General features: G+C 40.8%; 1 protein-coding gene across 1 annotated transcript; it reads left to right on the forward strand.

Moving 5' to 3' along the window:
• Positions 1-4,702: 4,702 nt before the first annotated feature.
• LOC117294589 lies at positions 4,703-16,387 on the forward strand. The gene is made up of 2 exons (XM_033777074.1): positions 4,703-5,840; positions 14,146-16,387. Exon 2 carries the CDS (start codon positions 14,198-14,200, stop codon positions 15,557-15,559), a length of 1,362 nt encoding a protein of 453 aa, XP_033632965.1. The 5' UTR covers positions 4,703-5,840; positions 14,146-14,197; the 3' UTR covers positions 15,560-16,387.
• The last annotated feature ends 935 nt before the right edge of the window (positions 16,388-17,322 follow it).

Here is a 17,322-nt window from a genome sequence, read left to right on the forward strand (position 1 = left end):
TGAAAGAAAAAAACACATTGTCACACGAAGTTGTGTGCTTTCAGATGCTTGATTTCGAGACCTCAAAATTATAAATCTGAGGTCTCAAAATCAAATTTGCGGAAAATTACTTCTTTCTCGAAAACTACGTTACCTCAATGGGAGGCGTTTCTCACAATGTTTTATACTATCAACCTCTCCCAATTACTCGTTACCAAGTGCTAATAATTATTTTGAGTAATTACCAATAGTGTCCACTGCCTGTAATAAAAGACTTGAGCTGAATCCTTTTATTATGCATCTGAAAGCACACAAAGTTGTGCAACAAGTATGATTTTTCTTTCATTATATTCTCTTGAGCCAAAATATTCACATGTGTGTTGGTCTTTGACCAAACGTGGCCAGTGCCTTTTAAGAAAGAATACGGTTAACTGAAATGTGCGCAAATAGTATGAGTTTATTTTTCAAGAGGCTAAGAGACAACCCTACAACGATTATTTAGTATTAATTGGCACTATTACCATTTTTAGCAACGGCTGCTCTACGAGCTTGAAAATAGCGGCCTGTGTAAAACACGCCCTCCACGATTTAAAATTACGTCAGTTTTAGAAGCCTGCCCTCTGTTGTTGTAACATTAATATTAGCCCTTGTATAGACCTACTGCAAACCTATTGTATACTGTGTGACAGCTATTGCTTGTTTGCAATGTACCAAGCATATTTTCCATTTCTTAAGGTACTTTACCACAGTCGGTGTCAAGACAGTTATTATTCTACTTTTAAGTGAACATATTTCCCGATGAATATCCAAGGCATTTTTGTTCCAAATCTAAGACAATCAAGAACATCTCACTTCAAATAAAATCTATTCCATACTTCTTCAACTTTTCTGAAAATTGAACAATTAATATCCTACTTACAGCTTACCTTGCTCTTCAGCTCTTTTGCTCTCCCCACTGTTGCATGCAGTAAACACACGGTTCGTGTTGCCACACATGTACAATGTCTAAATTATCTGGCTCTGTAATATTGAGCCCTCCTTGTCAACAGTCTCCCAATAATCATATCAAAAGTTATCAGCAGCCGACATTGAGAAAATACAAGTTGCTCAGTTCTAGCTGTCTTGCGGTGATTCCCTTGAGCTACACCCAAAACCCGCACACTGTTGCTGTATGTAGTAAGCACTAATCAAAACTTGTAACCCTAAGAATAATTATAAACCCTACCTGGAGATCGCATCCCCTGCTTTCGCCCTCTATTGTGCTCTGTGTTCCATCGAACTGCACTGGGCAGATTTGATGAATGTGCGGAATGTCTTGCTTGGCCTTACCTAAGGAAACTATGTTGCCCTATACAAATACATGATGTTACCGCTAACGACAAAATAATGTACTCCAAACTGTTTGTTTACTTTCAATGAAATCAAAGAAAGCATGGCATCTTGGATGAGACATACCGGTATTAAGTGGGGGATTCAAAAGAGGATGATACCATAAGTTTGTATGCGGTTCGCCATATTGTATGTGTGTGTGGGGGGGGGGGGGGCACAGAATCACAAGTTTGCTTATCCTGTTTGTTGGTAATCCTGTTTTCATCAAGGCAACAATTTCATGCTAAGCAAATTGTTGTGCTTAGCAGCTCTATGAAATTTTGCCTTGGTTCGGATATGCGACTACGGCTAGCGACAGGATCGCCGCGCCCTCACGGTTTAAAATATTGGGAAGTCCTTTACAACAACCTTTGCAACAGGTTGCGTGTTCATTAGCATTTTCTTCATTTGGTTACTTCAGAAACTGCGTGTTTGCGTTACAAAACTACCAACATCACATTGACCCATACTGTAGTATTAAACTTGTGCTACTTTGGCTAGTTTTGTTTACAAGGTTTGCTACAAAAATACCAACAACAGCTTCAGGCAATTTTTGCTCAGTTCCGGAGCATTTTCCCCGTGTATTCACTTGGAATCAAAGGGGGAAAGGTTCATTCATCAGAAATACAAAATAAAAGTGCGTAAGTATAAAGCGCCATCCGGATATGCCGTTGTTCCGTGGGTAGTTTACAATAAAGCCTGTTACACCAGACACTATGACAAAAAGAATACAGTATGGTATTGTCATTGTTGAGAAACATAGACTATTGTTATTTGGATTTAGCCCTTATTGTCGAGTAGGTTCAACCAGCGGACAGGGTGTGTTATATACAATAATATGTTGTTCATTAATAAAAAGGGTTTATTTTTTCATTTATTTGTTAAATACATTTAATACTTAAAGGCACTGGACACCTATGGAAACTGTCAAAGACTAGTTTTCTCACTTGGTGTATCCCAACATTTGCACAAAATAACAACTCTCGAAAATTTTGAATCAATCGGACATCGAAGTTGCAAGAGAATAATGAAGGAAAAACGCTCTTGTTGCATAACAGAATTTGTGTACTTTCTGTAGTCTTTCACTATTTTTTTAGTGAGAAATTGACTCAAAACTACTTAATTCAGAGGGAGCCGTTTTATATCAACAGCTTTCCTTTGCGTGTGACCAAGTCATTTGTTATGCTTAAAATTATTTTGAGTAATTACCAATAGTGTCCACCCCTTCAAGGCACAATTTTACAAAACTTCCACCGTGAAATTTACGGCACTTTTCTTGCACCCTAGCTGCCAGGGTTAAAGCCATTGGACACTTTTGGTAAACAGTATTGTCCAAGGCCCACACTTCGTGTATCACAACATATATATAAAATAACAAACCTGTGAAAATTTAGGCTCAATCGGTCATCGGAGTCGGGAGGAAATAACGGGAAAACCCATACCTTGTTTCCGCACGTTTCGCCGTGTCATGACATGTGTTTAAAATAAATCCGTAATTCTCGTTAGCGAGAATTGATAATATTGTTTTAATGTTTTCTCAAAAAGTAAAGCATTTCATGGAATAATATTTCAAGAGAAGTCTTTCACCATTACCTTCTGTAAACCCTGTAAGTTGTAAATCTGTGAACTTTATTTGTTTTGTTCTGTTCCGAAAGTGTATAATGGCTTTAAGTGCCGTAAATTTTACGGATATTTTGTTTTACAGTACAGTGCCTTTAAAAGGTTGTCTAAAATTGTCCAAAATTGTGCCATGAGGTTGTTGACTTTAAATGTTGACACTTTTGTTGCACTAGACCTCAAAATATTGCCGACAATCAACAGCTCGAGCTCTGCATTTTTCGTTAACAAGTAAGCTTTTAATATGCTTAAAGGCAGTGGACACACGATGGTAATTACTCAAAATAACTATCAGCATAAAACCTTTCTCGGTAACGAGTAATGGGGAGAGGTTGGTGGTATAAAACATTGTGAGAAACGGCTCCCTCTGATGTATTGTAGTTTTCGAGAAAGAAGTTATTTTCCATGAATTTGATTTCGAGCCGTCAGATTTAGAATTTGAAGTCTCGAAATCAACCATCTAAAAAAGCACACCAGCTTCTTGTGACAAGGTTTTATTCTTTCATTAGTATCTCGCAACTTCGACGACCGATTGGGCTCAAATTTTGACAGGTTTGTTATTTTATGCATTATGTTGAGATACACCAAGTGAGAAGACTGGTCTTTGACAATTACCAAAGGTGTCTAGTGTCTTTAATATTATTTTGAGTAATTACCAATAGTGTCCACTGCCTTTAATCACTAATAGTTTGATGATTGAACTCCCACGCACGACTCTACGTTGCTGCCGATCAACTTGTTTTGACCTCAAGGATGTGTAGGAGCCGGACGGGTCTCGAGAACAAAGGGTGGTTCATAAATAACCCACCTCCAATTAGTGGAAATAAAGTACTTTTGTCTCAGCGTGATGCCGCGCATTAGTGACTGTGACCTGCTGTGATGTGCACATACCACGATGACACGATGTATGTTTGAAGGTTACGCGCCGTCAAAAGCCAAAAGGCAAATATATAGCTTGTTTTATTGTGGTGCGGCCATTTTGCTTTTTTTGACATGTCGTAGATGGCCACACCGTGATAAAGGTCTAATGCGGGCGTACCTCACATTTTATCTTAAATTTGCATGATCCAACTTTAGGCCCCCAATATTTTGTTTTTCACTGTACGAGTTTTGACAGATTTTCTTTAAATCAAAACGCAAAAACCAATACAACAGTTGTCTGTATGTGCCACGGGCAGTATGTATAGCGTGCAACTATTGGTGCGTACATGGCTGATTGTCTTGAGATAATGTAAAGATCCGACAATACCTATTGTTAATTTTTCAATACTACCCCAAATACCTATAGTTGGTAAATTAACTTCGTGAAATACCTTAAACTGGTAGCATATAACTTTCAAGAGCTTATATGAATTCTGCTCTAGAATTGCAGGTGGTGGGTTCGAGTCCCACCCGAGTAATATACCAGTGATTTTTGTTTTCCACCCAACTCGGGAAAGTACTGAGTAAACAGTGCTAAAACTATGAATATACCATACAAAATATCTACCGACAAAAAATATTAAATTTCGGGGTCAAAGTGACAAACGGGTCTAGCATCTTTAAGTCCCCGACCGTCTAGAGTAGCGGCCCAGCCCCCGCCGCCTTGCGTGCGAACGGCCAATTTCTCACGTGTTTATCTTTGATTAATATTGAAATCGGGCAGAAAGAGTGAATTGAACAATGTGTAAACAGGCCATTTCAACTAATAGTCCGTGAATAGGCTGGCGACGTGCGTGAGTGCACAGCTCAGCCGTCCGACAGGGCCCTGCTATTTATTGTCCCGTATTCATATTCAAATGAGACCCACTGTGGCTGAAACCATTGTTAGGGCCTATACCAAAGCACCGAAGCTGGGCCTAACAATAGCATGTTACAATTCGGCATCCCATTTTGGGGGCTTTCAGCGTGTCGGCTCGGCCTAAACCACTGCTCTGTTATTGTACAGTCATTATTTTCGGGGAATATTATTAACCATTATAGCCTCTGACAGAGATACTTTGTAAAGTTCATAGTGTTTCCATTCTACCCGAGTCAGACGTTAGACCAACACGACGTCGGGGCTCCTGCCACCAGTGTAGTACGGTTCGCTCGCCCACAACATGAGTTGACTTAATTTTGATGTTAAGTCATGGAGAAGAACTGCATTCTTCAAGTCAACTTCGAGTGGTAGTTTACTTACGTAATCTATGTTTTCTTTCCACTGGTTTGACAAATCGGCATAAAAGGCCAGTCTGTGATTCATCATACACAAAAGTAGCCATCCAAGCCATCATCAGTGCGCCAGTACAGTACATGTTGATTATTGAGCTTTCATTATTCCACACCTACGAGATTGCGTAACTGTACACACCTTTCGCCGTGCCTTGAGTTTGTTTTGCCGGGTTTGGTCACGAAAGGCGGCGGTCACCAAACAAGCAGAGAAACTACGAGTACAGAATATCATCGAGTTTGTGTTACCACAATGTAAAAAAAAAACAATTGTGTTAACAACAACAGTTAACACTGATGACTACGACAAAAATGATATCCGGTTGTTAGTGCTGGTATTCGTGGGTGATAAGCAGTGGACACGTTCAATAGCAATGTGTTGTTTTATGAAGCAATTGGTGGCTTGCTGGATGGAGAATGTTCGTACAGTAGTTGCAGAACTCTGCTGATGGCTGAAGAAACCTCTCAGTGTGTTCGCCTCATTTCTAGCCAACTAAATAATTACATTATGAAAGCTGTTCTGACATTTCTTAGTGGATTGTGCAGTTTTTGATGCAGTCGAGTTGACTAACCGGGCAGAAAGAAATAACACCCGGCTCGTTGATCATTGGGGTACGACAGCCATGTTGCTGTACGATGACAGGTGGGCGTCCATTGACGAAAATACAGGAAGCTGATTTGTTAAGGTAGGTTTCCAGTGGAGGGTGGTTCACAACTGCGAAATGTCACCACACAGTAAATCTGAACAACATTCACAACAATAACAAGTTGTATTTATGTGCCCATGTTACTGAGTGTAGGCTGTGTGTTCTGCGTGTACTTATTGTATGTAGAGAAAGCTTCACAGTAAATCAGAACAACATTCACAATACGTGTAACAAGTTGCACACATGTTCTGCGTGTACTTATTTTTAACCACAGTTTTTGCATAGAGAAAGATTGTAACCACAGAACAACAATGTGCTCATGTTACTGGAGTGTGTGTTCTGTCATGGAGGTAGCTAATTCTACCTCCATGGTTCTGCGTGTATTTATTGTAAATGCCCCAGTTATTGCATTCGTTAATAGAGAAAAGCTATCGTCACCACAGTAAATAGCTCTATGATCAGAACAACATTCATAACAACGACATTAGTTGTAGTTGTTAAAATATTGATCGGTTAGAGTACGAGTTGGTTTGAGTACGAGTTGGTTATAGTACTACTAGTTGGTTATAGCATGGGGGTAGGAGTTCGTTTGTTGGTTGAAGTACGAGTTGGTGCTAGAATTGTGGTTTGATTACGAGTTGGTTGGAGAACTAGTTTGGCTGGAGTACCACTTGGTTAACTTGGTTGGAGCACGATAGCTCCATGGTCGGAACGAGCATGGAGGTAGATGGTTGAAATATGATTGGTTGGTATGGTAGATGGTTGGAGTTAAAGTTGGTATTCTAGATGGTTGGGGTACGATTTGAGAAAGGATAATATCTCACTCAAATATCTTAAAGGCAGTGGACACTATTGGTAATTACTCAAAATAATTATTGCCATAAAACCTTTCTTGGTGACGAGTAATTTTATACATTTATACACTAAGCAAGAATACTGGCAATTGCCAAAGGTGAATTGCTAAAGTAGAACATAACGATCAACACAAGTATCACTCGAAATCACTCGTGATTTTCCTTTTACCTTGTCGACAAACACGGTCGGCCACTTATGGGAGTCAACGTTTTGATTCCCATAAATGGCCGACCGTGTTAGTTCGCAAAGTAAAAGGAAAACCACGCAACTTAGAGGCAAATGTGTGTGGATCATTGTATTCTACTTTTAAAACATCTTTCTAACCAATGCATTTTGTAACAAACGATCACAATCGCTTTTCAAAGACCAACCCCACCGATCCAAGGCAACGTGTTCCTTAAAACTTTTGTTGGTAGGTCTTTAATCAGTTCTAACCCTCAGAAATTGTCCAATGTTGCATCGGTTGTCTTGGGTTATTAACAGCCAGTATATTTGGCGACCGGATACCTACACTGGACAGACTTATCTGCATCTCTGGCATCTATTTTGACCAATCGTAGCTTTCAAGATAAAGGGAGAGAAAGGTATTTCAACTTGTAAGGTTTCATCGGAGCATGCCGTCCCACAAAGCCAGTTCCTTCCACTCCCAAGTCGGACAAGGAGGCTCTGTGGAAGCTCGTCTTGTATGCTTATCATGTATATGGGCTGACATGGTGGTCTGTATAGTAAATTTCACAGAGCAGTATTTGTTTTATTTACTTTGTCATGATGATCCATAATTTGAAACCGTATTTTAAGTAAGAAATTTGCATTGATTTAGCGTGCTACGGCGACTTAAGAATGGCATAATAAATATCGCACTGACTTTAAATAATCTGGTTTGTGCGAACACATGCCCGCCCTCTTGCGACAGCTCTATTACATAGTTAAAGGAACTTCTCTGTCTTAGTATTATCAATTTGGCATGAATGGTAACGTTTTGCCTTTATGAGTAGATTGGTTACGGACGTTGCTGACATACAATAACAAAAATGTGTTTGGGTCCACAAATTGCTGACATTAGCCATCACCGAACGATATATTTTTGCCTGCATCGCGTGCAAGCGACTGTATGAAAAAATACACCAAGCTCGGGGCTGTTTTCACTGCACATTGAATTGACTATTGAGCCAAAAGGTGGGCGCAGTTGAAGGGTTTATGTTAATGAGAGTGGGGTTGACAAACAAAAATAGTGAATTATCTGGCTAAGTTGTTCGCAACCTTGTAAGCAACTCACAGTTTTTAAAAATTTAAATACAATTTATCTGGAGGTTCAACCTCCCCATTTTTTTTTTTTTTTTTAAGTTCGGTGAAACCCGTTTACGTTGCGGGTGTATTTATACTTCCATAACTTCCAAACCCAGTTTTTTCTTGTGTTGATTTTGCAGACAACAGTGAAATTGGTTATTTAAGGGTATGGTGGCCAAGACAGGAGTGCACTGTGTGGTTTGGGTGTAAACAGACATACTTACCCAAACCTAACAGTGTTATCAGTATTGTGTCCACCATATTTCAAAATGGCTTATAGGAGTGAGTGTTTGTGGCTGATGATTTTTGAGAGGGCTGGTGACTGCAATCAACTTTTTTTTTCTTTCAGATGAATCCCATACTGAAAAATCATAGTTGTCATCTTCATAACTGTTACGGAGCTTCATCAATACACCATCCGACATTTGATCAGACATCTAAGAAGGGATTGTATGCGTTTTGTATTTGGAACCCACTGTTTGTTTAAAACTAACCCTCGATATATTACCGAAAATCTGGAGCGGCCATTGCCAAGCAAAAAAAAAAAACAGTCTGCAATTGGAATACTCAAAAACTAGAAATGTTTCCGTCGGCAACGCTTCTAAGATTCGAATTTTGAGGAGTAAAAAGCTATATCTTTTTCAATGACCGCTAAATTTCAAAGTGAAAATTGTCTTAATGGGCACCATCCAAAGACAGCTGCTTTACCTCTCACGAGGGAAGTTTTTAGTGCCATAATTTCCTGAGTCATAACCAAACGTATACAGACCCTCTATAAATGTATTAAGTAAGATTTGTATGATTTGTCGCAGGCAGTCATGTTTTGTGTGATCAACCATGAAATAACAAACCTGTGACGATTTGGGCGGAATCAGTTGCGTGAGTCAGGAGAAATTGTGGGCAACATGCACAATTTCCTAAGGCAATGGCACCAGGGCACCCTTTGAGAATATTGAACATTTCTACTTGGTCATTTCAAGGGCACAAAGGCAATGACCATGGGGCATGGAGGCAATCGCCTCCGTTGCCTCCGTTGCACACCGTCCGTCCGTTCGTACCGTCTTTTGAAAATACGGCATTCCTCATGTCTCGTCAGCACTTGAAAGAGTTTTGTTTTCTGGGAGCTATGGAGAATCTATTTTAACTTATTGTTTTCATCAGTGCCCTGAGGCCCTTTTTGGGTCCCAGACGGTTTATTTTCTGTCTTCGTGGATGTATGGTCTGCTCATAGTCACGCATTACTCAGAGTCTAGTCACGCAGTTCTCGTTTGTGCATTTTGTGTAGTCTCGGCGGTCTGTGGATTAGGGACAAATGTTGTCCTTTTTACCCTCTCCGAAGTCAGATGTTGATAGACAATGGGTTCGATTGTTGAAGTGGTTGGAGTCAGGTGAGGTTTCTCATTTGGCTTCTACGCCAGGTGTGTGTGCCTATGAGCTTGGGGTTTTCTTCATCCCAGTGAACAATAGGTCTAGAATACACAATCTATAATTATGCATGCTGCGGTGGATGGAGGTACTCGATAGAGCATCGCATTTTCTAAGTAAAACAAATTTGAGCATCATCAAGTACCTTCTTTCCTCACTATAGTCCCCTCCCACCTTTTCCTTCTTTTTTAACATCTTAAAGAGCACATGCAAGGTAATATCAAATATAAAGGTACTAGACACTATGGTAATTACTCAAAATGAATGTTAGCCCCCAAAAAATTACTTGGTAAAGAGTAATGGATAGCTGTTGATTTGTCTTTCATTATTCTCATGCAACTTCGATGACCAATAGGAGACTTTCCAACGCTAGGTGGCAGCAGACATACCGGGTAAGTTTCCATTGTTTACGTAGTTCTGAACGTGCGCATAATTCTGAGAACAATGGATTTACCCGGTAAGTCTGCTGCCCTCTATCGTCCCAGAAAGTCTCCCATTGAGTCAACACTTTCACATTAGTTGTTTGTATGTACATGCATATATTGGGATACACCAAATGAGGATACTGGTCTTTGGCAACATTACCAAAGGTGTCCAGTGCCTTTAATGTCAGACTTAACAATTGTTCTTGTGGACCTCTCACAAACTTGTTGGGGCGTGGAGAAATCTGGACCAAGGGCCGGAATCTATTTTTTCCATTTTGAAGTATGCTGTTTCTAGGTTGAGTTGTTGTAATTTTTCTGAAGACGCTAGAATTCTGGTCCGTCTTCTTTCGATACGGACAGATTACCAAAACTATTCGGTTCGATCACGCCATAGACTCTGAAAACCTTCTTCAGATAACAAGATAGACATCTCACAAGTCGACTGATGATATAATTCTCCATCAACCCACTGACTCGCATTGTTTAACTGCGTCTTACCCATAGAGCTATATATAATATTGACTAGAGCGCTAACACCCCGTTATACACCACTAAAGTTTTGAAGCCATGTGGGCGCATCCATGTTTATGTACAAACCAATACAAAAGCTTGAAATTTTGTACGGCAATTGTACGGCTATTTGCATGATCGTGCGTCTGTTCTTTTTTATGTGCCATCGAAGCAAAAAATGCAGTAAATGTGAACGCACAATCTGCTGATCAGCGCACAAACTGCGAGCGTCATGTGCGTCATGATTAAAAGGCGCGTTTACTTTTTTTAGTACGGCAATCAAGTCGAAGTTACGGTTTTCATAGCGCGAACGTACGCGAGTGGACAGCTGCGTACGTATACGCACACGCCGAAAGTAAAATAATCGCGGCAATGTGTGTTCTCTTAAAATTCCGAATTCACGCAACACACCAAACATGTCTGCGCCCAGGGTGGCTTCAAAACGCAGAGCAAGTTAGCGCTCTAGTCAATATATATAGCTCTATGGTCTTACCCCTTCAAGACTAGTATCAAGTCTATTAATTTATGTAAAACGATAACATGCCTGGTGTGATCCCTGTGGTAACACACGCCATAAGCAAAGCCAAGGTTCTTATGGTGTGAACTTCACTGTTTAGTACAATGCAAATTATTTAATGCATCTGGACAAGACCAATGATAAAGGTGTTGACTGTTCCATGCCATAACAACTACGCTACGGATACCAAAACAAACCTGGCCCCAATGGCAAAACAAACCCGGTGCCAACACTCTGGATGACGGCCTGCCTGTACTGCTGCTAACGACGTTCCCCCCGCGGTCAGCTTGTCATCATTGAGTTTCTTGCCAGCGAAGTCGTCGGGGTCAAGTCGTCACCTCCACGTGAACTCAGTATTTGCTGGAGCTTTTGGGGTAGCTCAGGGTTTTTTTTTATGAGCTGTTGCATAGTTATCACGAAAAGATAGCAGTTGGAAAACAATAGAGTTACGGCCCCCGCAGTTGTTCTTTGAGGGCACTGTCTATTTGGGAAGAAGGAATAATTATGTGATGTCTGATTGTAAAAGTTCTGAGAGTTTGTATGACCGGAAGCATCTGAAGATCTCTTTACAACGGTATTATAAATTACCAATGCTGTATTTAGGTAAATCACAATTGTCTTTAATAGTATATTAACTTTGATTTTTGGTGTTTGGATGAACGTTGGCTGAGTATAGATTTGCGGTATTTGGTGTTGTCTGAGTGAGATTGCGTAGGTGTTGTGCGGTGCATTGTGAACATTTTGGGGCGATATTTATCGTGAACGATACGTATGGCATAGGGTTTAGTTTTAGACTTGTTATGTGGTTGTTGCATGGCAAATCATAGGCGAATATCGGCTGTGTGATTAGGGACCGATTCAAGATTGATCATAACTGTGTAACAATCGTGACTGAAGCAAAGTGTGACGTTACACAATACGAATCACTTTGATGATCCCAAGGAGGGAGACTTATGATACTAACAATACATCTTAAGATGACTCTTGGGTCTTTAGGCATGCTTATTGCTTTGTGAAATCGAGCCCTGGTGGTAGATTCATGTAGCTACTCCGGATACAAGATCGTACTCACTTTTAAAGGAATACGTTGCCTTGGATCGGTCGAGTTGGTCTTTGAAAAGCGTACGTTTGTAACCGTTTGTTATAAAATACATATGATTAGAAAGATGTTTTAAAAATAGAATAAACTGATCCACACAAGTGTCGCTCGAAATTGCGTGGTATCCTGTTTCCTCGTCGACAAACACGGTCGGCCATTGATGGAAGTCAAATCATAATGGCCGACCTTGTTTGTTCGCAAAGTAAAGTAAAACCACGAAATTTCGAGGCAAGTGGTAGTAGATCATTGTATTCTACTTTTAGCAACATCTTTCTAACCATTTGCATTTTATAACAAACGGTAACAAACGCTTTTCAAAGACCAACTCGTCCGATCCAAGGCAACGTGTTCCTTTAATTACATAGTATTCTACAATGCAAACACAGGGGTGTTAAAACTGACACCATGTTTACATATGAAATGGGTGCTATTTTAACACCATATGGTGTTAAATTGTGTTCTTTTGTTTGTGTATATAATTATGTGACAACACCTATGTTTTGATTTTAACACCTCAGTTTTTGCAGAGTGGGTTTTGGTATGAATTCAGTATAATAAATTGTGACCGTCCTTATACCTGTTAAAGGCAGTGGACACTATTGGTAATTACTCAAAATAATTATTAGCATAAAACCTTTCTTGGTGACGAGTAATTGGGAGAGGTTGATGGTATAAAACATTGTGAGAAACGGCTCCCTCTGAAGTGCAATAGTTTTTGAGAAAGAAGTGATTTTTCACGAATTTGATTTCGAGACCTCAGGTTTAGAACTTGAGGTCTCGAAACCAACCATCTAAACGCACACAACTTCGTGTGACAAGGGTTTTATTTTTCTTTCATTATTATCTCGCAACTTTGATGACCGATTGAGCTCAAATTTTCACAGGTTTGTTATTTTATGCATATGTTGAGATACAGCAACTGTGAAGGCTAGTCTTTGACAATTACCAATAGTGTCCACTGCCTTTAACGTTCAAAGCCTTCTCATGGGGCCCTCTCTACTCTCCAAGAATTCCTGCAATATTCAGGCTCAGTTTTTCACTTTCACTTTCTTTTTAACGGCCATGATGGATGACTGCCACTTGAAGTTCGTCTTTTCATAGGCACTGAACCCCTTGTTATTGTCAAATACAAGTATTCTCACTTGGTGTACTACCCCCAACATAATTATGCAATAACAAATCTGTGAAAATATTTACTTCATTGGTCATCGAAGTTGCAAGAGAATAATGAACGAACCCAAAGTACAACATTGTTGCGCAGTGTGTTTTAGATGCTTAGAAAAGGCTCCATGCCTGAAGTATTTCAATATTTGATTCAGACCTTACCTCTTTCTCAAAAACTACGTTACTTCAGAGGGAGCCGTTTCTCACAATGCTTTATACTATCAACCTCCCCCATTACTCATTACCAAGTAAGGTTTTATGCTGACAAATTTTGAGTAATTACCAATAGTGTCCACTGCCATTTCACATCACTTCATGAACGTTGGTTGTGAAAGATGCAGGTTGGTAGTTAGTTACATGCCTATTAAAATAAATTGCTTTCCGCGTCGTTCATTTGCTTTTGTTTTAAAGGCAGTGGACACTATTGGTAATTACAAGTGAAAACCTTACTACGCAACGAGTAAGGGGGAGAGGTTGATAGTATAAAACATTATGAGAAACGGCTCCCTCTGAAGTAACGTAGTTCTCGAGAAAGAATTAATTTTCAACGAATTTGATTTCGAGACCTCAGAGTTGGACTTTGTATTGAGGTCTTCACACACAATCAGCAGTGATCGTGAGATAAATATTAACTTTTTTGTGTGTAGTGGAGTAACTCACTCCCAAGCGTTTGGGTGTACTTAAAGGAGTCTGCAAATTTGCCGGTGTTGGGCTAGATGTACCCTAAGGCTTTTTCGTATTGGAAGTTTTGTGTTTAAGTCCGCACCCATTTTGTTTGTTTGTTTACTCCTCCATGGTTGATATAGTGGTTGATGACTGAGGAAACGGGATTATCTTGAATTATATGTAACCACCGAAGCAACTGGTTTCAAAATGGCAACACCAGCAAATAGAGCCATGAAGGGGGGGGGGGGGGCTAATGGATTGAATGTCGACTTTCAATGTGCTTCACTAATCACAGTCTTTATCCGCGGTCACTCACGGGCACTGTGTTTACACTGCCCAGACCAAACATACCCACCAACTCACTGGTTCTTATTTTTGTTCCTTTCTTCTCCTCAGACAGTGACGGACGAATGAGAGAAATTAAGATCGACAAGGTGTTAGCTGGAGCATGAGCCTGGCCGAAGTGGTGGAGAAAACGGCATTGTTTCCGCCTGAGCAGCAGGCCAGACTAAGATTGCCTCGGGTGCCCGGGACGGTGCTACTGCCGTCACTACCCGTCATGGCGTGCGGTGAGAGACCGGTCGCTAGCGACGTCCTCACCTCGGTCAAGACGGCAGACCCCGTAGTAGCGAGTCGGAGTTTGACGTGGTACAGGAGGCTACACGCGAGTTACAACAAACACCGGCACTTGGAGCCACTTCGTGAGAATGCCAGACTGGCTTCAACCATCGAGCAGCAACGGACATCCCCCGGCTCTAGTGCAACTGGCCGGCAACTGGCTCTAGCGAAAGGCGTATCCAGCAACAACAGACCACGGAGTGGGAAAACTGTACCAAGAGCTCCTTCAAAAGAAGGAGCTGCTAACCCAAAAAAAGAGAACAGTGACACAGCGAGACGAAGACCAAAAGAAACCCTGTCCAGTACGGGAACTAAACACCATAGGAGTCAACGCATGAGTTACCCACCGTGTAGTACCAAACCGTCTCAGACAGACGAGTGGGCGTCCCTCCCCACGAGTGAGGAAACCAATTCATGCCCGGTGCTGTGCGACCTAGACAACCTGACAATCACACCAAAGAAACCTTCCAGCAAGTCAAGTCGTACCCAGCCTTCTACCTCCGAACAGGCACCAACTAAGGACACAGCCCACCACCAGCACAAGTCCAAATCGGACAGTACAAAGAGACACAAAGAACACCTGAGAGCACCGGACTCGACAAACACTAGATCGCGCCACGTGAAGTCCAGGAGACCATCTCGAGAGGATTCAAAGAGTCAGAGACCGAAGCCGCCGTCTTGGCAGGACATAGCCCACGATCAGCCCACCGCCAACACTTCTCAAGAGCCCGGAGTTACCACACACATGTACAGTGTCCCCGAATCGGTGCACAGCGTCCCTGCACTCCGGTGTGATAGCGCCACCACTCGATCATCCACAGTGGAGTCGGATCGACGGGCTGTGAGAGCCAACATACGGCGGACAAGAAGTCGCGTCATCGACGCCAAAGAGATACCTAAGGCAGAGACCGTCTCTCTATCCAAGACCAAACCTTCTGAGTTCAATCTCCGCAAGACATATCAAGACGACACTGTGTATTTGTTCGAGAACACCCAGAGGTGCCGTAAGTGGCTGGCTGCCGTCCAGGAAGCTGACGTCACGACGCACTTTGACGAATCAGGGACTATCAGTGACTCGATACAAACTCTCGAAGACAGGGAAGAAATTGTGACGTGTGATATGGAAATATCACATGACAGATGGGACTTCCTAGGGTCTCCGTACCCAGAATCGAGTGGCAGTAGCTCTTGAGATTAGTAACAAATCTTCAAGACTCTGTGCAGAATTTAAAGTTTCGTTCCAAAGCCGAGGAAACTGCGTCCCAAACGGATAGTTCTGTGACAAGTCTACTGCCACCAAGCGTCGGTTAAGTTTTAACTTTTAAAGGACATTCCAAGATACACATATGGAATAGTGAAAATTGTCTGGCCTGCCACATTTGTGTTAAAAACCAAAATGCTCGAAGTGTCCATGAGAGAAGAAACGCAATCTTTTAATATTAAATAATGGGGGACCTTTGGGATGCTAGATGGGAGCAGACATACCAGGTAAAGTCTGCTGCCACTTAGCGTTCACTTTAAGTATCCCATTCAAAAACGCACAAAGACGTTTATTTAATCCCTTTTAAAATTATGATTTTCTTGGGCAACAGGGAAGTTGTTTTCAGTCTCGTTGTCCAATGGGACAGTCAAAAGTCATGCAAAATTAATTAGTTTATGGCAGATCACAGAACGTCACTATATATGAAGAACTCAAACCTGTCAAGTGACACCACTTTGATGTGTTGAGACAAACTCGGTGACGTTTAAGATTAAACTTGGTGTGCTTGTGATGGCAGTGTAACAAACAACTCGACGTTTCGATCAGTATGCTGTAAAGGTCTTCAGACTGGGAAACATTTTTTCTGATCTTTTGAGACAGGTCTGACACAATTATATTTAATAGTATTGAAGTATACAAATCCAACTCGTAGAAAGTCACAACGCAAATTAAGTTAGTGATAAAACGGTGGATTGTTATGACCAAAGTAAAGCCCATTCCAGTAGATACATTAGGGGACGACAAGCCCGCCCCCCCCCCCCCCCCGCCAAGCAGACCGACACTATACATGACAATGTTTAATTTACAGTTATGAAGCTTTCATCTCTGCATCTTCCTTTATTAAGTCCAAGCAGATTTCTTAGAACATTTTAGTTGCTAAGCGAAAAGAATAAAATAATTTGTGAAAAACTTATTTGCTTCCAAGAATAACTTTCATTATTTGGGGGTTCATTTGTCGACCATCGGAATGTTATTTTGCCGTGCATTTTTACACGAATCAAAATTAAGCATTTTGAATACCAATGGATCTAAACTTTAATCATAAATGATAACAAAGTATTCAGAGACAGTTGTACTCACTCAAAACAATTCTAGCTATTTATTCCGCATCGACAATCAGATTACATTTTTGTTTTAAGTAGTACTACTAAATTATTGATATCCTTTATTCAACCAAATACAATGAGTTGTTTGTTGTTCGTTATTTTATTCAATCACGATCACTTTAGACAACACCTAAATGTAAACAATAGTACATTGTCCCACAATATTGTTAAACTTTATGCGAAAAAAATCTTCAGAGAAAACAGTGAATAATAATATCAAAGGGGTTCATAGATAAACGAAACATTCATTTTACACTAACATAGCCTACCAATAATATTAACAAATTTGGGGTAAAGCAACCAAGAGAATGTGCGCGTCTCGAACATAATATTTGGTCTTTATTGTGACCACTTTGGGCCTATACGGTCAATCGAAGCTTAGGCTGTATCGTGAGATCTTGACTTAGTAACTTTCTCGACGTTGACAACAGACACAAGTTTATTTATCTGGAGGATAGGCAGTTGTGTGAACTGATTGAAAAAATAGCCAGGTTGAAACGTATAAGATGTGTTGCTTTGAATTGATTAAGGGGCAACTTACGGGCAACCAGTTCCAGGCAATCTCCAAGAAGAGAATCCATTCACATT

Source organism: Asterias rubens, chromosome 9 (assembly GCF_902459465.1).
Source record: "Asterias rubens chromosome 9, eAstRub1.3, whole genome shotgun sequence".
Classification (NCBI taxonomy): Eukaryota; Metazoa; Echinodermata; class Asteroidea; order Forcipulatida; family Asteriidae; genus Asterias; species Asterias rubens.

Excerpts from the sequence above, each read along its gene's own strand:
- LOC117294589 (XM_033777074.1), top strand. The coding sequence starts at position 14,198 with ATGAGCCTGGCCGAAGTGGTGGAGAAAACGGCATTGTTTCCGCCTGAG.